This window comes from Acipenser ruthenus, chromosome 30 (assembly GCF_902713425.1).
Source record: "Acipenser ruthenus chromosome 30, fAciRut3.2 maternal haplotype, whole genome shotgun sequence".
NCBI lineage: Eukaryota > Metazoa > Chordata > Actinopteri > Acipenseriformes > Acipenseridae > Acipenser > Acipenser ruthenus.
Genome location: NC_081218.1, coordinates 13,200,762 through 13,222,380, shown reverse-complemented (window position 1 = coordinate 13,222,380; position 21,619 = coordinate 13,200,762). Strand labels below are relative to the sequence as shown.

General features: G+C 45.8%; 1 protein-coding gene across 4 annotated transcripts in view; it reads right to left on the bottom strand.

The window, feature by feature from the left end:
• Nucleotides 1-1,053: 1,053 nt before the first annotated feature.
• Nucleotides 1,054-21,619, bottom strand: part of LOC117397911 (protein kinase C and casein kinase substrate in neurons protein 1-like) — a 35,512-nt gene continuing 14,946 nt past the window's right edge. For 2 of the 4 annotated variants that reach the window (XM_033996869.3, XM_059005050.1), the window contains 9 exons: nucleotides 11,797-11,931; nucleotides 9,533-9,689; nucleotides 9,060-9,295; nucleotides 8,673-8,828; nucleotides 7,424-7,599; nucleotides 6,372-6,492; nucleotides 5,931-6,058; nucleotides 4,489-4,685; nucleotides 1,054-4,055 (listed from right to left, as the gene is read on the bottom strand). In XM_033996869.3, the coding sequence (XP_033852760.1) occupies nucleotides 3,946-4,055; nucleotides 4,489-4,685; nucleotides 5,931-6,058; nucleotides 6,372-6,492; nucleotides 7,424-7,599; nucleotides 8,673-8,828; nucleotides 9,060-9,295; nucleotides 9,533-9,689; nucleotides 11,797-11,856 (1,341 nt within the window). In that variant the 5' untranslated portion in view covers nucleotides 11,857-11,931 and the 3' untranslated portion in view covers nucleotides 1,054-3,945. Of the gene's footprint in view, nucleotides 4,056-4,488; nucleotides 4,686-5,930; nucleotides 6,059-6,371; nucleotides 6,493-7,423; nucleotides 7,600-8,672; nucleotides 8,829-9,059; nucleotides 9,296-9,532; nucleotides 9,690-11,796; nucleotides 11,932-12,863; nucleotides 12,885-15,987; nucleotides 16,168-21,619 lie in introns of those variants that run through there. The other 2 variants (XM_059005049.1, XM_059005052.1) reach the window with 2 other exon arrangements.

The following is a 21,619-nucleotide window of genomic DNA, read 5'->3' as shown; positions in this document are numbered from 1 at the left end:
GAGATCGTGCGCAGCACTACCCACCTGGTGTGCCGCACGCGGATGGGTAGAACTTGTTTTGAAAGCCGTAATGTTAAAATTGACGAGTTACTACAGCCCCGACCAATGCTGAATAAAACCACCTTTTATTGAACCAGCTCACACGTTCCTGAAGGCAGTAAGGAGTTTAGACCCATGTGTTTGCAGTTTGGATAAATAAGCCCTCCCGTTAGATTGTATTCCAGGGTTTGATGCTGATTGCAAATCGTTAATGGGAGGATTTCAACTACACCAGTATACGCAAAAAAAAAAAAACGGTAGTGGAATTTCTTTGACCGAATGCTGGAGAAATGCAGAGCTATTTCCGAATTTAGCAAGAAAGGCTCAAATATATTTGTCAGTTGTTACCAGTTCTATGGATGCTGAAAGAAGTGTTTCTTCATAGGGCCACCTTTTCACAGAGCAACTTCAGGGTCAAATAAATGTCAGTAGCCATCTACAGACTACAGCGTTGTGTTTATTAACCTGCTAAAACGTGGTTTGTAGTAACAGTACGAGCCCTTCAATCAGTTAAAGTAACCTATAGCGACATCGTGTGGCCAAAGGACTTAATTACAGGTTAAAAAACAAGTGGAAAAGCAGGGTTCTTTTTATGACAGTAGACAGTACAATATCAGTGTTAATCAGTGATGTGTGTACGAAAGAGGGTTAAAAGCGTTTTGAAACACGTGAATATACTCTGAACCAAGGGTGCAGGTGCAGGTCTGGGAGAGACGCTTGTGAACACGCACGTTTTGTTGGATTCGTCTCCAGCGTGCAAACCTTCCGGCTTCTGTTTCCAGTTGCAGTTCTGAATAAGGCACTACCGCCCTCTACTGGCCATGAAAAACAACTGCAACTTCAGCACAAAAATGAAAACCTGTCGTAATAAAAACCAAAGCGTGCTGCCTGCACTGTACTTAAGAGAGTTCAAGATAAGACAGCAGCGCATTTACCAATAATTCTTTATGTGCTGGAGACTTTCACCCTGACATAGCTTTGACAACTTCACAACAACCATTTACTGGAGTCCGGTTTGAACATTGATCTTTTAATGACTCAGATGAACAGGCACAAGTTACAGTTCAGACTACAACACTAACCCTAGACACGTACGCACCTCTAAACCGCTAAAACAGAGTTTCACAAGATGTTTTCCCCAACAAGGACAAAAAATATGCATTTACATACAGATCTTCCTTTTACTTTTTCATCTTTTTTATCCACATAGTAGTACAGACACAATATAATATACTCTTTAAATTACATAATCATATACAAATCAGAGAAGGGGGGGGGGTGACACCACTGCGCCCCCTAGAGGTTTACAATTCGATTGCAGTTAAAATAAAATACTTTAAATACAAGTTAGCCAACGTGTTCCACTTTACCACATGTATGTATGCATATATTTATAATTAAGACACTGCTGTTTTGTTTGCTTATTGGTTTGCTGGACTTCAAAATGTACCTGTTATATTAACATACGACTGTATATGACTGGAGATTGATTGCAGCTCGTCTGTATCCCAGATTCAGGCTGGTTAGGATAACAGATCTAAGTGTGTCGGTCGGCTAGGCTGGATATAGGGAACAGTGAAAGTCCCATGAATGAGGTAAAGAAGTAAATAAGTATTAAGAAACAGGTGCACCTAGTTTTACAACCTGCATTGTTTCCTGGCTCTGGTCCTTAAAGGGCACAAAGCTAATAAGTCAGTGTTGAAAACCGAGCTTCAACACAGGACTCTTGACTATGCTCCTCTCGAATTCTCCGACACCAGAGAAATGCGTAGTCCGTTTTTCATGGGACGGTTTTTAAAGAAGAATGTAAAATGACACTGCGTTTTAACTTTCGTAGTTTTTAGGTCTTTAAAGCTTCTGGGACCAAGATAATTTGGGCTAATTACACAGACTCCAGGTTAATATTATGATGTTTTTTTTTAATTGTCTGAAACCAGGTTATCCTCTGTAGCTGCTTGGGAAGTAACCAGTGGGGAAGGGTAGAGCATTTCTTGCAGGTGTTAAAAAGTGTAAAAATCACTATACTTCTACCCAGTTACTTTTAATAGATGCCCTTTTTTTCTTCTGGTAGCGTTGTATTAAGTGATACAGCCCTCTCTTCAATAGCGGTCCCCTGTGCTCTCTGCACGTGTTAGGCTATTTTAACAGGAACTGTAAGGGTCCGGCAAAGGGAGCAAGGGGGACTCTAATAGTCGCGGACCAATATGGAGAAGGTTGCTCAATGGCTGCTCAACGGTGTTGTACCTTCAAAGTGAAGAAAAACGTATTGGAAAAGGGGGCAGGAGCGCAAACCTTTAAAAAGTAGGGGAGGAGTTACAGGCTTCTTCCACCAGGGTGTGCCACTGAGCGAGGGTGAGGAGAGGGAACAGTGGGACAGAAATGGAAATAGACTTTGAAGTAAGAGTCTCCCAGCTGATAAACAATGGAAAATTCTAGCAGTTTTTCTTTTGAAGTCACAGGGGGTTCCAGTCTCATGGTGCAGCACAGAGAAGTCTGGTTCAGATCTGAAGCACGAGGATTCAATGTCAGCCTGCTTACGGCTGGTCACTTTCTAGCCTTTGCCTGGTCAGATCACATGACTTTCTTTGTGTCGCTTTTGATGTGTTTGGCACCCCACCTTTATTAATATTGAAGTGTGTGTTGATTTATTCCATTCTGCTTTTTGGAAGACAACACTGGGCTCCCCGCAAACGAGAGCGAATTCTGCGTTACAGCTTTCCTATAGATCCTCAAGAGTGTTTCATTTAACATAACGCCTACTGAACAGCGTTTCTGGAAAGGATATTCTGTGAATTGCACTGCTGACAGTAGGCTTTCTAGCGTGTGTGCAATTTCCATCCTGTTTCTGAAAAGAAAGCAAATCTGTCAAGCTAACTAGAGAGGAACAACTCGAGCTGAATTTAAAATGCACCGAAGAATTCTGTGTTTTTCAAGGATTTGTGCCCAGTTAGCGGCTCTTACCAGAACAAACTGCTGCTGAAATAGCCATTCCGTCAGAAAATTAATATGATTAGGAATCAGGATTTTGACAAAACAGGTCATACATGAGCAGTAATGTAAAATATATAATATAATATAAAATAAATAAATAAAAAAAAATTAAGTTTGAAAGAAGAACCGGGTCCATTAATGTGTTTCACGGAATGTATTTCAGTAGGAATTCTTTTCCATGCAGGATGTGCTGCTTCCTGTAAAATATATATATATAACTGCTACTCAAATCGTTATCGGCTATGTGAAACACACATTGTGTAGCATAAGCACTGCTGGACAAACGTCATTGAAATGCACAGAAAGCAAATTATATAGCACATGCTGCTACACAACTGGAAGTAGATACAGAAAACCACACTTTGTATAGCACATACCGCTTACAGGAATGTAACCTACATTGCATAGGACGTTGTTGCTATGTTGCTACACAAGAGTCATTTTCCTATGCAAAAAAAAATATGTAAGACTGCATAGCATTAAGACTGCTGCACAAAATGTCATCAAATATACACAAGGTGGACGTTGTGTAGCCCACACAGCTACACAAGTCTCATCGACTATGTAATACTCAGAGAACATACCGCTACACAATGCCATATCAGCTGCACGAAATTCATATTAAACACAGCGACACAAAAATGCAAAATGATTCCCTGCGCTTGCTTTTGGTTGGTGTTTTATATATATAATATAGTCTATTGATGTTTGTGTATATATTAAATATACTGCTTTTTTCATTTCTCACAAAATTGATAAATATAGATATTGTCTTCTTTTTTTTTTTTACTAAGTTTCTTTTAGACTGCTTGATAAGAGTCTGGCAAGGGAAGGGTTAATCTTTAGTCTCTGGTGCAGAACGATTGGCTGGTACAGTCTGAGCTGCCCTCTGATTGGGGTGCGCAAGTCAGGTGACTAGATGGATTCCACGTAATTGGCCGGGAACAAGCCGTCCTGGCCGTTGCCAAGGCGACCCTTACACCAGCCCTGCTCGTCCTCCTCCCCCAGCTTCAGCAGCTCGTCTCCTGGAAACGAGAGCAATATCCGTGTAAGAACAGTGACACAGGGATCCGCGCCAAGGACAGAAACAGCACAGCATGAATCGGGTAATGCTCTCCAATTTTCTCCCCAATGAATATTCTTTCCCCACACAGTTGCTCAGGAGAACTGAAGGTTCAGTGGGCGTCCTCCGATCCCACGACCAAGCCAGCTTCCTCTTCTACACCCAGGAACTCCAGAGCGGATGTCAGTGAGTTACTGCCCTCTGGAGGACAAAGGCCAGCCCTGCAGGTCTCTGCCTGAGCTCACTAGGCACCTGGCCAGTAGGGTGCGCTGTAGCGTGATGAGGAGAAACAGTTCTTTCCGGTTTTGCGTACGCCACGCGGCTGTGCGTTTACCAGGGGAGTCACTAGGGGGAGCCCACTGCATTGGTTATTAACGCCCACTGGGAGCCCTCACCGGCTTTGAAGCTGAGCTCGTCCTGCTCCTGCCCATCGTAGTCGTACAGTGCCCGCACGCGCACACCCTTGCCAGCAGGGGCCGCTGTCTCCTCCTCGAAGGGGTTGGCTCCTCCGTTGGTCTCGCTGCCTGTGTTGGGGGTGTCCTCGTCAGACCACTCCGCTGAAAACACCTGGCTCCTGTCGTAGCTGCTCACACTGGAGAGGGGGAGAGAGATAGAGGGAGAGAGGGAGAGGGGGAGAGGGGGAGAGGGGAGAGAGAAGGGAGAGAGAAAGAGGGAGAGGGAGAGGGAGAGAGAGCGAGAGAGAGAGGGAGAGGGGGAGAGGGAGAGGGGGAGGGAGAGGGAGCGAGAGAGAAGGGAGAGAGAAAGAGGGAGGGAGAGTAAGAGAGAGAGAGGGAGAGGGAGAGAGAGAGGGGGAGAGGGAGGGAGAGGGAGAGAGAGGGAGAGGGAGGGAGAGGGAGGGAGAGGGAGAGGAAGAGAGAGAGAGAGCGAGAGAGAAGGGAGTGAGAAAGAGGGAGAGGGAGAGAGCGAGAGAGAGGGAGAGAGACAGAGGGAGAGTAAGAGAGGGAGCGAGAGAGAAGGGAGAGGGAAAGAGGCAGAGGGAGAGACTATGAGGATACCACTCTTAAGTTCGTTCAATATTGTGGTGTTTTTTTTGCTACAAATATTCAATATTCAATAGCTAAGGCTGTATTTATTAAAACAGTAATCATGGATTTTCACGATTTCCGGGAAATTTACCCACTGCCATTTAATATGTAGTTCCCAGTGAAAATTCCCATATCTGAAAGAATAGTGTAAATAAACATATTTTTTATCACTTAAAAATAAATACAGCAAATTCACCTTATTGACGCACTACCTGTTAGTCTGCATTTAGGAACCCTGCAGCCGGTTTAGTTTGCTTCCAGTAAATGACTGAACACTCACTGCATAGAGCTGCACGATTTCTTTAAAATGTCCTCAACGAAAAAGACACCAGCTGCATCGAAGATGGGAAATATTCCTACTAACGATCGCTCTGTCCAGTACAAGGGGCCATTTCACGAGTCTGTTGTTATTGTTACGTTTATTTATAGTTTTATTTTGTTTGATAATTCCCTGATGGTGAAAACAGAATGTCTTTAAAAGGTGGACATCAAAGACAAAATATTCTACAATGCAGCATGTATTGTTTTTCAGGTAAGCATTTAAATATTTAGGAACATCTGTTGTATAATAACTAGAGAAAAATCTCAATTTTGAATGTGACAGCGCTATTTTTTCCTGCTGTAATACATATTGTATTTAAATCAACAGCTGTCATTAACTAGCTAACTTCCCGCTGTCGTTGAATTCATTGTTGAATCACATCATGTAATGCATTTCTTGTACTCCCTCCACCCCCGCTACACACACACAAGTGGTTCAGTCTGCGGTCCACGTCCACAGAGCTGCCTACCTGCCCCGGTCCCCAGCCTGCACCACCTGCTCCACCCCAGAGGTGACGCTGGTCAGAGTGACTCCTTCGTTGGGCTTCTTCACCTTCTCTCGTTTAGTGATGGTGTGGGTCAGGTCAGGGTTGTACTCCTGCACAGGAAACAGAACAGTCACATTGGAAGCATCTACCATGTGTAACACACACTGCTGTGTAGAAACGCACTGAACACACATGCACGCACACACGCACGCATGCACGCAACCACCCACCCACCCACACGCACGCACACACACCCACACACCCACACACACACCCACAAACCCACACACGCACGCACACACCCAGCGTCTCTTTACAATCGAGTCAGTTGCCTACTAGAAGACAGAGGAACAAAACTTAACCTGTAGTGATGGCGCGGATCCTTTTTGTCTTGGGATCTTTAAAATAAATCGATTACTGTACCTCGAACTGCGGCCAGTTCATGGGCATAGCAGGGCCGTGATAGTTATTAAACCACTTGAGATCTTCCTTCGCATCAGCGATGCGGATCATCTGCTCCAGCTCCCGGTACACCCCTTCATAGCTGCAGAGAGGCAGGGAGACGGGTCAGTAACATGCACACACCTAGTGCTGGGTCCAGATCTACCACAATGCCGCAGCCTCCTTGAATGCACAGTGTACAGTAATATAATGTAATAGCTATGGGCTGAATCCCTGCAAAGTGCAGGCTGTATGTGTTTATGACTGCTCTTCAACATCAATCTGTCAGCACTGCAGGGCTGGGGTTCATGTTACTGGCTGGGAAACAGAAGGAGGGAGGGGGAGGATGGACTGGAGGGATGGATGGAGGGATGGATGTCAGGAGGGATGGATGGATGGCAGGTGGGATGGAGGGAGGGATGGATGTTTGGATGGATGGAAGGAGGGAGGGATGGAGGGATGGATGGAGGGAGGGATGGATGGATGGGATGGATGGAGGGAGGGATGGATGGAAGGAGGGAGGGATGGAGGAATGGATGGAGGGAGGGATGGATGGATGGAAGGAGGGAGGGAGGGATGGATGGATGGAAGGAGGGATGGCTGGCAGGAGGGATGGATGGATGGCAGGTGGGATGGAGGGAGGGATGGATGTTGGGATGGATGGAAGGAGGGAGGGATGGAGGAATGGATGGATGGAGGGATGGATGGAGGGATGGATGGAGGGAGGGATGGATGGAAGGAGGGAGGGATGGAGGAATGGATGGAGGGAGGGATGGATGGATGGAAGGAGGGAGGGAGGGATGGATGGATGGAAGGAGGGATGGCTGGCAGGAGGGATGGATGGATGGCAGGAGCAATGGATGGATGGCAGGTGGGATAAAGGGAGGGATGGATGGATGGATGGCTGGTGGGATGGATGGAGGGAGGGAGGGAGGGATGGAGGAATGGAGGGATGGAAGAATGGCGCAATTATATGGATGGTAGGACAGATGGATGGACGGACAGAGGGAGACTCAGTTCCTGGCGCTGCTCACCTCTGGTTCTCAGTGAGGTTCAGGTGTCTCTTGATGTCCAGCAGGACCTCCTTGAGGAAGCTGAGTCGCTTCTCCTCAAACTGCTGGCACGGGTCAAACACCTGCTCCATGCTCTCCATGTACTGAGGGGTGCTCTTGTTCAGCTCGTCCAGAGCCTTCTCATACTTCTCCTTCGCCTGAAACCAACCCAGAGAGACAGAGTCACGCCAAGCCCATCAGAGCCCATCAGAGCCCACCAGAGCCCAACAGGCTGTACCCCCAAACCTCATGCACCTGCACTATCATTCTTCAGAAAGAAAACACACAGCCAAGCCTGAATTCAGAGGCAGGCAAGTGAAACAGTTTCATAGCTGTTTAACAGTGTTGTAATTGGAAACAAACTCCAAGCTCCTTTAATTAGATTTTTCATTCTGGTTTGGTAAGATTATTGGGTGCGTGTTTTGCTTTTTTTGTTGGGAGTAATTTGAGAATCCAGCCAGGAAGACGCAGGAAACCAATAAATAAACAGCCATAGCCACAGGCAGTGTCCTTATTCATCTCCATGCCAAGTTGAATTCTTGAAATGAAAGTGTGCCACTCTGCTATATCCCCCATCACGATGTATTTTCATCCCCGCGGGGCACAATGATATCTAACACAGCCTCATTTTCAATGCAGCGTTACAACAAAGCATTTTACAAGCGGTGCTGCTGTGCAGGGATCGGCCATGCATTACACAAACCTGACGATGCTTTTAAAAGCGACTCTGGTTCCCGGTTAATGGTTTAATGGAACCGGGTTTGAGGGGAGTGATTTGGCACAGGGCTTCAGTGACAATAGACCTAAAGCACAGGCACTGCACTGGGTGTCACGCGCTCTCTCTCACAGCAACTGGGCCAAGGACAATGAAACAGTGCTGCCATTGCAGAACAGGTCACCCTGAAATTAGCTAACGAAATGCATTTATAAGGCCTCTGTACACCAGAGACTGCTGTAATAATAATAATACAAAAACGATTAAAAAATACCCTGCTGACGTTAATATTGTCTCACAATCATGTTCAATTCCATACATCTCTGGCCAAAAGCTTTTGGCCACAGCTGTACTTAAACCGCCTTTAACGATGTGCCTGCTGTGTTCATTTCTTGTCTCGTAACTGCAGCATGTTTTTTTCTCCTGTTGAAAATCAGCCCCGATGACACATAACGGAATCAGTCGCTGCTGCAGCGCCACCCCCCTTTGGCTGTGCTTTCTCAGCCCGTCCGTTACCTTCTGCACGTCCTGCTTGCACTTGTCCACCTTGTCCTGCAGCTTCTTCTGCTGGTCGGGGGTGACGGAGGCCTCTGCCTTGCTGTTGGCCTCCCGCGTGGCTGCCAGCTTCTCCTCCTTGCAGGCCAGGTGGTACACCTTCTTTGCAGTCTCCATCTGCACAGGAGAGAGAAGCCCGGAGGTCAGACTAGATGCAACCTCCAGACTATACTATAACCATAGTAGAAGAATACTGTAGCGCACAGCTTCAGGACTGTTCACAAAGCCTTCAATATTATTAGGACATTCAAATCATGTTATTGTAATAGGCTGCTGTTCTAGCTCTGTTGAGGATTGCTAACAGGGCAGCCAGCTTTACCAGTGTTAGTGAATCCATTTCCAAGTCACCTCTTTGAGTTTCTTGGCCCAGGGTTTCTGGGCTTTCCTGAAGCCGTCCTCTGCCTCTTTGGTCTCCTTGAAGCCACCCATCATCTGCTTGTGGTAGGAGTCCTTCTGCCAGTTCTTGATCTTCTCAAAGTCTTCCGAGAGGAGCCCGTTCTTCACCTCCTGGTGCAGCTCGCTCACCTTTTCAGCTTCCGTCATCACAGCCATCCAGGCACGCTCCAGAGAGCCGTACTGAGGACCTGCAAGAGGGAGGGAGAGAGACAAAGATTGTGAGCAGGGTTAGGGAGAGTGTGAGAGAGAGGGAGAGTGAGTGAGAGAGGAGAGAGTGTGAGAGAGGGAGAGAGTGAGTGTGAGAGAGAGGGAGGAAGAGAGAGGATAGTGTGATAGAGGCAGTGTGAGAGCGTGTGTGTATGACAGAGAAGGTGAGTGTGTGTGTCATAGGGAAACAGAGCCCCTCCTGCCACCCCTAGCGGTACCTTTCTCGACGAGCTGTTTCCATCGCTTGGACCAGTCGGTGAGCTGTTGTGCGTACGCCTTCTCGATCTTGGCTCGCTCGTGGACGCAGTTCATGAGATCGTTACACAGCCGGTGGCCGTCGTCAATCCGCTTCACGGCTCGCTTGTAGTTACCCACCTGCCACACAAGGGGGCGACACGCAGCAGGTATTGAAGGACAGGGGTGCTCTAGTGTTGCACCATCAGGGGTTTTAAAGTGAAAAATAAAATAGCAGAAATGAAAAGATCAGCTGCACAATGATCAGGGGTGCAGTGAAAATGCTACTGAACTTAATAAAGGGAAGTGTATCAATAGTTTACAATATTACATTTGGAGACTCATACAGTACAGCTAATAGGATTTATCACACAGCAGAGAATAATCTCATAGCTGTTGCTTGTAACTGCAACGGACCACCTTAAGAAAGAAAGTCTCTGAGGACTCCTAGGCCCCTCCCCCGGCCCTGCAAGGGGTGTGTGCTAATCTTACGGGAGGGGGAGTGATGCAGGTGGCTCTGCATGCAGAGTTATGGAAGTGCCAGGGCCTGGGGGGGTGCTGTCATCCCTGTAATCCACAATGCCCTGACAGGCCTCAAACAACGGCATCAGATCCAGGGATTGGAGCTGACAACATAAAGAGAGACAGGAGCTGCACAGTGCAGCAGGAGCCATGTGTGCCAGCCAGGGACAAACAGGGGGTCCCTGCTGGGGAGCAGGTAGCCTGCACGGTAATGTTAAGGAGGCACGCCTGCAAACACAGTAACTGCAAATACAGAATTAGAGCTGTCGGTTTAGTAAAACAGAATCACACCACAACACCTTGTGAGATTCTGACACCCTCAACAACGTGTGCTGAAGAATGTCCTAACCAAGTTTTATCACAATTGGATAAGCGGTTCTCAATTAAAAATGTAAGAGTGACATACTGGTAAAGACAGAACGACAGACATCTTCTGATACCCTGAGATACTCTCAGGAACTTGCACTAACGAAGCCCAAACTGCATCCTACTCTAGATGTAAAACATGCACACCTACGGACACCTCCACTCTATCCCTAGCAGGCTTATGCAGAACACACAGTTTATTCAGTGGTGATGCATATTCAGTGTGACCGCATGGCAACCCCCAGCCTCCAGCACTCCTGCATGAAGTGTATTCATCCTCCTTCTCATACAGACTCATTTCCCCTCAGGCAGCCTGTCCCAGACTGCAACAACGACTACGGAACCGTTCTCTCTGGATACAAAGTGCTCAGAACTCCTAACAGAACACTGGTGCTGGCTGCTGAGTGGGTGTGAGCGCCACCCGCAACCTGGCTTCAGATATGTATGTATATTTTAGTATGCAGTTAAAAAGCAGACTAAACTAACTTCATGAACAACATATGCAAGACAAATATCATGTTAAAACTCATCCTGGGTCTTAAACTAGGTGACCTAAACTCCAGCAAATATCCTCTAGTAAGAAATCACAATTTGCAAATCAGGGGTTACTTAACCCTCCAGCGGATCACTGAAATCCAAGATCCCTCCATCAGACACCAACGCTCTGATCTGAACACAGATCTCTGTGCGTCCCGACAAACATCGACGGACCAATCAAATCACAGCAAGAAAGAGACTGAGTCCTTTGATATGCTGTTTTGATGCGCAGGAGCATGCTGGTCTGAGAAAGATGAAAGAAAAGCGTTGGACTTGTTTAGTAAACATCTAGATGGCTTGCATGACAGTCCCAGAGATTTCCTTATCTGATCATCTCAGCAGATAAATGCTGCACAGTTTCATTTGAAAATGACAACTCATCACAGTAACTCCCCACTCAGGAGAATTGAAGGTCAGTGGGTATCTGGCCCCCCATCACTAGACTAATTTACACTTTACACCCAGGAGCTCCACTGTGGATGTTAGCTACCAGCCCTTGGCCAGTAGGGGTCACTGTAGTGCAGTGAGGAGAAACAGTCACCTCCTCGATCATTGGGAGCTCCAGAGCCAATGCAGGAGTCCCTGTGGAATCCCCAGCAATGATGGGCAACTTGGCACAGCCAGGAAGTGAATTTCCCCTGACTGCATGACTCACCCTGCACGCCACACGCCTGTGCCTTCACCGTGAGCCACGCAGGCATCTTCAAAACATTCTTTAAATACCGCACACATTAAACTGTGTAACGAGGGCCCATTGTCAGACAGATCGGGGCGTATGATCTAGTCAATCCTACTCAATCCTATAGAAAGCAGGATGCGTTACCTCCCAGAAGCTGTCCGTGGCTTCATCAAAGCCTGCGCATTCATCGTAGGAGCCGGACATTTTCCTGGATGTGGAAGCAGAGGCTGGAAGCTGGGAGTGTGTGCACCAGAGCTCGGATCGTCCTGCACTGAAAGACTGACAGGGAGAGAGAGGGGCAAAGGGGGGTTAGTTCAGCGTGAAAACATTTCCAACAAAATACAGACACTGCTAGGCACAGCAGAGTACTCTACAGTGATGTGTGCAGAAAAGAGATCAAACCATGGGCTAGATCCCTTACAGTGTGACCTTGGGATAGGAAGGGGCTTAGAAACACAATCCCAATGGAAATGAGACGTGCAATCTCAGGAACTGTACTGGGAAAAGAAAAAATGAATTACTGGATCCCTCGAATTTATTTGTTGGTTTAACCGGCACTTTGAGTTCTTTTATTGATCTCTCAACTCTTGCCTCACAGGTTTCTCTAATTGGAACCTTGGGCTGGAGGGTAGATTCTGCAGAATGGCACAGGCCTAAAAATAGACGGATTCCTATTGTAATTCTAAAGATTAAAAAAAATACTGTTTGTGATGAGATGCCTGACTGACTTCAATGAAAACCGCATCCACAATACCTTCAGGGGGAGCTGGAGAAATCTGACAGCTTAAACACAGAAGCACCTGCCAACCAAGCTCCTGCTCGTTCAGCTCTTATACATCCCAGGGATTGCATTAGTATATATCAATTGAATCAGACATGCAGGGCATTATAGCAATTTTTCATCAAACCCCTCCTAACAAATTAAATCTGTTTGTCCATTTGGCCCCACTGAGCAAGGTGAATCTCTCTGTTTTATCTTATCAGTGTGACGGAGACTCTCTGATAATGATCTGAGCGCTGGTATGCTTTGCTGGAGGTGAAGCTGTCCACACTGCAAGGTCACTAGCGCCTCTCTCTCTCTCTGCTCAGATAAATCAGGTCTGCGGTGCAGAAGCCTTGCATTGAAATGTTAGCTTGCTCAGCAATGCCTGGGCCCTTCGCAGGTTACTAAACATACTCAGCAAGAACAGTGAAGCAAAGAGGGAACTTACAGGAATGGAGATCAGGTACACACTGCACAGCAGTCCTGGTTCTGCTATGAGGTTGTTTCCATTAGCACAATGAACCCATTCTCAACGGGGGCTACAGTCTGCAATCCAATACAAGAGCCACAATCATACTAACCATGAGTTTGATTTAGTTCTGCTACTGGTCAAAGTAAACAGGACTGCTTTTAAATTCAGACCAGCAACGAGGTGGCATGTGGATATTTCTTGCTAGTATTTTTACGTATAATATTACTGTAGCAATACTGTACAGTATCGATAAGCTGCAGCCTGATTGCCAATGCAAGCATGACAGAGAGACAGACTGCTCGGAAGGTGCCTCAGAAGCAGTTTTTAATCAGAGTCAAAGTGGCTTCATTGTGTTTTGCCAGGCAGCCTGCCTCCTGCTCACCCCGACAAACACACTGTCATTACACAGCATCTGCATTGCCAGCCAGAGCGGCTCATTATTACAACAGCACACTCCACATGCATGATTAATACAGAGCCAAAGGAAAAGAAATAACACAAACAGAGCAGAATGTCAGGCAGAGGCAGGACCAGGGAGCCCAGCAGCATTATCACCATTGACATTTCAGCTCACAGAAACTGACCCAGCGAAGCAAACCCAGCATGCTCAACCCCAGACCAGCACCCCGGCTTGCAGCATCCCTTTATCTTCTCAGCTCGTCATTTTACTACCATAGAAAAGACATGGTTGGATAAAACGGATTCAGTCAGTAATGATGCAATGAAAAAAGCAGTAGAAACAACTTCTATTATGAATGACTTCTTTAAGACGACAGCAACAGGGCATCGACAACGACAGGACTGTGGACACAAACACAAACGAAGCTGGAGAAAGACACTTTGTGGAAATGCTTGTAGAAATGAGCTAAATGCATTGCCTATTCAATGTCAATTTGTATAATAATTCTGGTTTAAGAAAAATCGTTATTTTAGCTGCGTTCCGGTAATTTCTCCTCTACCTCTCATCTGGTCTGAACTTTCACACACACCCGAGGCACAGCCCGAGGCCTGTTCTGGGTTTGTATTATTTTTTTTCACACACACCCGAGGCACAGCCCGAGGCCTGTTCTGGGTTTGTATTATTTTCTTTCACACACACCCGAGGCACAGCCCGAGGCCTGTTCTGGGTTTGTATTATTTTCTTTCACACACACCCGAGGCACAGCCCGAGGCCTGTTCTGGGTTTGTGATATTTTAGCCACGGGGAAGAAGCCTGAACTCTCACTCCTGCCTCAGCTACTGAGCCACTGGCTCTCATAAAATTCAAACAAATATCCGAATATGGACAACAAAAGTCTAACACGTCACCTTACAGTGAAGTAATCTCTAGGAGGGGGACTGCACCCAAATCAAATGGGAAGAGGAACACAGCACAGTAGCATGTGCATTCTTTATTAGTTTATTTAGCAGACACCTTTATCCAAGGCAACTTACAGAGACTAGGGTGTGTGAACTATGCATCAGCTGCAGAGTCACTTACAATTACGTCTCATCCGAAAGACAGAGCACAAGGAGGTTAAGTGACTTGCTCAGGGTCACACAATGAGTCAGTGGCTGAGGTGGGATTTGAACCGGGGACCTCCTGGTTACAAGTTCTTTTCTTTAACCACTGGACCACTCAGCCTCCTCTTTATTTCAGATGTCATTTATGCATTGGTTTGCATGACTGTATCTTTGTATCGGAACACAAACGTGGTCATTTTGTATGCATTTCAAGCAGCGTTTGCTTGAATACTGGAATAAGTGTTGCAGAACTAATGCTTTGGGGTCGTGCCTCGTGGAATCCTGTTCTGCAATCATCACATTATTACATTCCCTGCTTTGTGTTTGTTTGGTCTGACGAGGACTTCACTACAAAAGCAATGCTTGGAAAACGGACAGGGGATCTGGGCCAAAATAGCCATTGTGCAACATGGCATGAGATTCTGCTTCCCTTGACTAACCTACTACCTTACTGTTGTATCCAATGACAAAATATACATTTCAAGTACATACATGTATGATCAGCTGTTCTACCGCTACACCTCAAAGGGCCTGCAAATCTCATTACCTGACACCTGCATTAACTAACAAACATCATTCTCTTTGGCTAGTCATCCCCAGTCTCAAAGCTCATTATATATATATATATATCATCAATAGCGAACAGGCAGGCTGACTCTGTATCGGTCAATACACCTGAAACCACCCTGGAGACTTGTATAAACTGGAGCCCCCTTACAACACCGCTGTATATTACCCAGAACCTTAGTAGAACCACGAGGAGACCAAATCAGCAACACAACGGATTGGGAACTATGCTCCGCTGGTTTTGCTGGTTTTGCTGGTTTTGATGACCTTGGCACACCATGGGTATTCCTATGTGAAAGATCGAATGAATACAGTAGTTTGCTCAGCGTCTTGAGTTGTATACTCAAGGGGTGGACACACTTCAGCTTACTCATGCTAAACCTTTAGCAGCTGTCTAGACCGGATTCGTTCAGTGAGTCACTAGTTTGCTGTGTTTATCGCAGCACGTTCCATTGCTAAACAGGGAGGGATATTTCAGCAATGTTGGGAATAATGACGATTTAGGAATGGTTTTTGTGCACCGAATCGGCTCCTAGATTTTGCCGCTTTCATCAGTCATCCTATCGGCCTAGATTCTCATAGCTCTTCAGTCCAAATTGTCTTTAGCCCATTTTTCGTTCACTGCAGGTAATGGACACTTATTACTGTTAATGGAAGTCTTGCATTAAGAGATGATTTGCACTGCAATACACCACTGTGAAAAACATTTTGGTAACATTTCAAAAAACATTTCAGGGAGACTCATAAGATTCTGATAACAATTGAATTGATGGAGGGCAATGAGAGCGGAGCTGAATAATGTAGTGGTTTTGATTTTACTGTATTCCATAGATATCATTTTACATTACATTGACTTAATCTATTTACCCATTCTGCAGAACAGAAATACAATATATTATATATATATTTTTCAAATGCATTACCGGTACCATAAAACAGATGTACTTTAAGTAAAAACAACATGCTAATATTTGAAGAAATACAGTATGCTCCCATAACAACAACAACAATGCATAATTCATTTCCTTACCCAGTTCCATTCATAAGATTGCAGAGGGGTCTCTAATATTTCCGTGGTTACTTCATTGTGTGTGTGTGTGTGTGTGTGTGTGTGTGTTGAGTCGCTTGCTTTGCCTCTATTTCTTGTTATTTCAGATTCTCTCTCGGTTTTTCTCGGAGTGTGTTTGTGTTTCTGAATGGCTCGGGGATAATCCAGTAATGTTCCAGTTGAATGGTTTAGCGAGAGAGAGAGAGAGGGGAAGAGAGAAAGAGAGAGGGAGGGAGGGGGGTGGTGGGCACAGCACAAAATGAGAGAGAGAGAGAGAGAGAGAGAGAGAGAGAGAGAGAGAGAGGTGGATTATACCGAGGGTGGCATTAGCACTGCTGTTCGGAGGTCATGTGATAAAGTGGGGAGGGAGGTGGGGAAAAAAGATGAACCCTTTCTCTAGTTGAATCTGAGGAGTCCAGTCACACTGGCACACTGGAGCTGGCAGTGATAGGGGAGAGGGAGGGGAAGAGTGCTGAGTAAAGGAGAGGGGAGCTTTCTAGGGATGGAATTCAGGGAAAGAGGGAGAGAAAGAAGAAATTAAGAGAGGAAAAGGGAGAGAATGGGGGAGGAAAACAGGATAGGGGAGGTAGAGAAAGGGCAACGGAAATAATACAGGTTTTGTGTGTGTGTCCCAGTGCGTGTGTGTATGTATGTGGCTCTGTATGTTGGTGTGTGTGGTTTGTGTTTGTCTGTGAGTGTGAGCGTCAGTGTGTGTGTGTGTGTCAGTGTGTGTGTGCGTGCGTCTGTGTGTGTGTGCGTGCCCCTCAATAACTGCAACATGCTGACTGTGATTTTTCTTCATCTCTTTCTCGATATTTACGCAAGCCTTTCCCGAAGGCTCATCTGTGTTCATTTCATTTTCATTTGGTTTCATTTATTTAACAAACGTCTCCCTCCGGCCTGCAGCTGTTCACAAGACAAGCTGGTAGGGAGCCTGCCCTGCATGTGATTATACTCCAGCACTTGGTGTTGGGACCAATGCTTTTTAAAATCTGTGTTTCCAAATGACGGCAGATCGCTCCACGAACACAAAGCTGTCACAAGTAGATGAACACAGTGTGGATGTGCGGGAGGGAACAGGCTCTGTGTGTGAGAGCCTGCAGGCAGCACTGACAGCAAGGAAACATTCTCAGTATACTCTCCTTGCACAGAACAAGTGTGATATGCTCGTCAGGCACAGCAGCAGGCGTTCCAAGAGATATTCAAAATGGATTTCAACAAAGTCTGTAGTCCTTATAAAGCTTACCACAGTAAAGAGCATGTGTGTAACACAACATTGTGGAAGCATAACAAACTGAGAAATTACAGTGTAAATGTACCTACTTTTAGAAGGGTGTAGCTGCTTAAAAAAAAGAAATGTATGCATGCAGACAATGTAAACAAGCCAGGCAGGCAAGACTGATTTATTTTTCTTTGGTGGAGAGCACAGGCTACCCCAGATGTACGTACCGTAGAACGGTCTGGTTTCTGTACCACAGCCCTCCCACAAACTGTCAGCTCAGGTGCCAGCCCTGCTGTCGAAGCGAAACTTGCAAACGCAACATCGCAATGAGACGACAAGCGGGGCTCAGATCCGAACCAGCCATTCACTGCAGCCTGCTGCCGGACCAATCCCCTGAGCCCTGGCATGCTAAAATAAAACACACGGGACGGAGGGGAGGGCTCCCTCACCAGATGCAGCTCCTCTGTAAACACACTGCAGATGTTTTGCAGGTGATCTGCAGTTGATTAGTGAGGTCTACAAAACGACTTTTTTCCCCTCGCCCTTTCAAAAATCTCCACAGTGCATTCTGTGCGTTTGCCACACTTCACCCTGGCTACTCAAAATACTGATTTACAACGCATAAAGAGTAAGTAGAGGGCTTCCGAAAAATATAGCGAAAAAATGACAGGCACGTTATTTAAACAGTTGTAGCAACACGCTATATTTTCAGAACCCCGCTACTGTTTAAAATGTGCTTTAACATGCTTTACTATTTGCTAAGGCTTTTTACTGTGGTACGCTGCTGCCATAAGGGATTTCCATAGAGTTTTTTTTGCAGATTAAGCAATAAGGAATAAAGAATGTTACAGCTGTGCTGCTAGTGGTTTGTAGTTATAGACCTTACATGGTTGCCCGTGGTTTAGTGTTATCCATAATTTCTGGAATTCAAAAAAGACTATTATATTACTAAGGGGCAATGCTTGCAGAAGGGTACCACATTTTCAAAATGCATTCAGACATACCAGTGGTATAACGGTGCCAGTGCACATTCGTAATATCATTGCAGGTCTTCTTCAATTGCCCCTTTGGACAGAACCACTGCATTGTCACTGAAGATGACTTAGCAAAGGTAGGGTGCAGAATGCCTATTGCATATTGCTTTCTTCTCTTGCTACAGTCCCTCCAACATGCTTTGAAAAGCTCACTGAGGCACTTTAAAGCACAATACAAATATAACCCTATTATCATAAGAGGATTACAGTTTGAGGAACTGCTTCTGAGTTGGGTTTCCTGAACTTCGATTCGGCATCCTGTTCTCAGATATGCTTTTAAAATGGTTTGCTAAAAACTTTTTAAAACACCAATCATGTTAGGCCAGCTAGAAGAGACCAACGCTGGTTTTAAACTGGTCGGGGGCTGGTAGATTTCAACAGGTCATGTTGGTGCAAAAACCCTTACCGACATTTTAAATGGTAATGCAGTAACGACACTACAGTATGCTGGGCAATGGTAGCACAAGGGCAGCTATGATTGAGCGAGCCCTTACTAGAATTTCCACTCAAGGGCCATCAAATTCCAATCTGATGTCATCAGCATGCGGTAGGACTGTGAAATAAGATCGCTTCATAAACCCCTATCAAAAACACAGCCAGCCCGGGCACCAGCAACACAAGCGAACCTGGCACCTCTTTATATATCCGAGGATGTGAATTATTCAGCAGGGCTGTTACTAGATCTCCCACCTGAGACTGTCTGGGGACTCGCTAGTTAGAGTTCCGGAAGAGGCAGAGCCATGAGGGGGGAGGTACCCTGTACCTACCCTAGACTAAATGCACAAATGCATACAAGCCAATACAATACCGCATGCACAGTACAGAGATGCACGGACTACAGAATGCATAGTCATGAATTAAACAACACCGAGCGATCACCTGTCAGCAACACTGAGTGAAACCTGCAGCAGGCTGGAACACATCCAGTCACACTGCAAGAAGCATGGCACAGTCCTGCAGTGTACACTGCACCAAATCCACTGAGCACAAGCACACAGTGTCCTGCAGTACACTGCACCAAATCCACTGAGCACAAGCACACAGTGTCCTGCAGTACACTGCACCAAATCCACTGAGCACAAGCACACAGTGTCCTGCAGTACACTGCACCACAGTCCTGCAGTGTACACTATTATTATTACTATTTATTTCTTAGCAGACGCCCTTATCCAGGGCGACTTACATTTGTTACAAGATATCACGTTATTTTTTACATACAATTACCCATTTATACAGTTGGGTTTTTACTGGAGCAATCTAGGTAAAGTACCTTGCTCAAGGGTACAGCAGCAGTGTCCCCTACCAGGGATTGAACCCACGACCCTCCGGTCAAGAGCGCAGAGCCCTAACCACTACTCCACACTGCTGCCCTAACACACTCCACACACTGCACCAGATCCACTGAGCACAAGCACACAGTGTCCTGTAGTGTGTAGTGCACCAGGCACACGGTCTTACATTGTACACTGTAGTGCACTACACGAGATACAGGCTGTACATCATTGCTGTTAGACACTGTATCACCTATAGAACTGCTCAGCCAGCCCTGTGTGGCGAGGCGAGGGCCTGGCAGGCTGTGTGGCCCAGTGGTTAGAGGTGAGGGCCTGGGAGGCTGTGTGGCCCAGTGGTTAGAGGCGAGGGCCTGGGAGGCTGTGTGGCCCAGTGGTTAGAGATGAGGGCCTGGGAGGCTGTGTGGCCCAGTGGTTAGAGGTGAGGGCCTGGGAGGCTGTGTGGCCCAGTGGTTAGAGGCGAGGGCCTGGGAGGCTGTGTGGCCCAGTGGTTAGAGGCGAGGGACTGGGAGGCTGTGTGGCCCAGTGGTTAGAGGCGAGGGACTGGGGGCTGGTTTTTCAGGGTCTGTATTGGTTGGGTAATCAAGACAGCACAGTTCTTCGTGTATTCCATGTAGCGTCTTGTTTGGACTTTAAATAAAATGCAAATCAAAAACTGCAGCGAGAATATCTTGTAGTATTTATCTGTCCAATTTGCAGTGCTGAGGGCTCTGCACTGCTCACCGGCGTGGAACGAGTGAGCGAAATCTAATCTGACACATCTATCTGAGGAAAACGTCTTTTCAACATTCTCTGCAAACACATCCTCTTCAGTGTATATGCTTCAAGCATCCGTTTTGCAGCCATTTCACAGAGCACAACATGCTGTTCAACAGCAGTAACCACAGGGACGGCTGACCAGGTATATTTCATTGTTCAATTTAAGTCTCTTTAACTAATGTTTCAGAATCCTGTATGCTTTACCACTGCATGTTAAAAAACCTAATGCAAACTGGTGGGCTGTGATTTTCATCAGCTCTGGAAATCCTGTGAATTTTGTTGGGAAATTCACACTTTACCGCCTAGAATGAGATGTTAAACCAAGATCACGTCTGTGATGCGATCTGTCTCAACAGTAAAATATATTTATTCATCCCATTCTGAAAGAGAAAGTACTGCAGCTTCCAGTGTCCTTTTCATTTCACATTCCCCAAATCATGTGACAAAGTGGCCTTTCAACTCTTACAGCTCCACCTATTAGATGAAAGGTCATATCTAGAGCTTTTTTTCACTGTACAAACTGGCTTAGTTCACGCCATTATACGGTCTAAAAATAGGTACCTCAAGATATTTCATGATTAAATATAAAAGAAATAGCGCTGTCTGGTCCAGTGGTTAAAGAAAAGGGTTTATAACCAGGAGGTCCCCGGTTCAAATCCCACCTCAGTCACTGACTCATTGTGTGACCCTGAGCAAGTCACTTAACCTCCTTGTGCTCCGTCTTTCGGGTGAGACGTAGTTGTAAGTGACTCTGCAGCAGATGCATAGCTCACACACCCTAGTCTCTGTAAGTCACCTTGGATAAAGGCGTCTGCTAAATAAACAAATAAATTCAAAACTGATTCCAAATACAAAATTTCTGCTAAAGATCGCTCTGTCCTGTACAGGAAGGGGACATTTCATGTGTTGGTTGGTATTTATACATTTATTTATGTTTTGATTTTGTCTGATAATTCACCGATGGTGAAAATAGAATGTCTTTAAAAAGGTGGACATAAAAAAAACGAAATATTCTACAATTTAGCATTTACTGTTTTTCAGGTAAGCATTTCAATATTTAGGAACATGTGCTGAATAATAACTCTTTCTCTGCTTTAAAAAATATTATGCGTCATTGTGAAATATCTTGAAATACCTATTTTTAGACCGTGAAACGCCTTAACAAATAACCAATTTTTTTTACAGTGAAAAATATACAGCCTTGTTTATGAGTTTAGGAGTGTTTGAAGTTAGGGGTGATATTAGCCTGATAAAATTACCCAGGTACCACTTCATTGCCTCAATAAGCCCTGTCTCCTTATGAAAGCAGT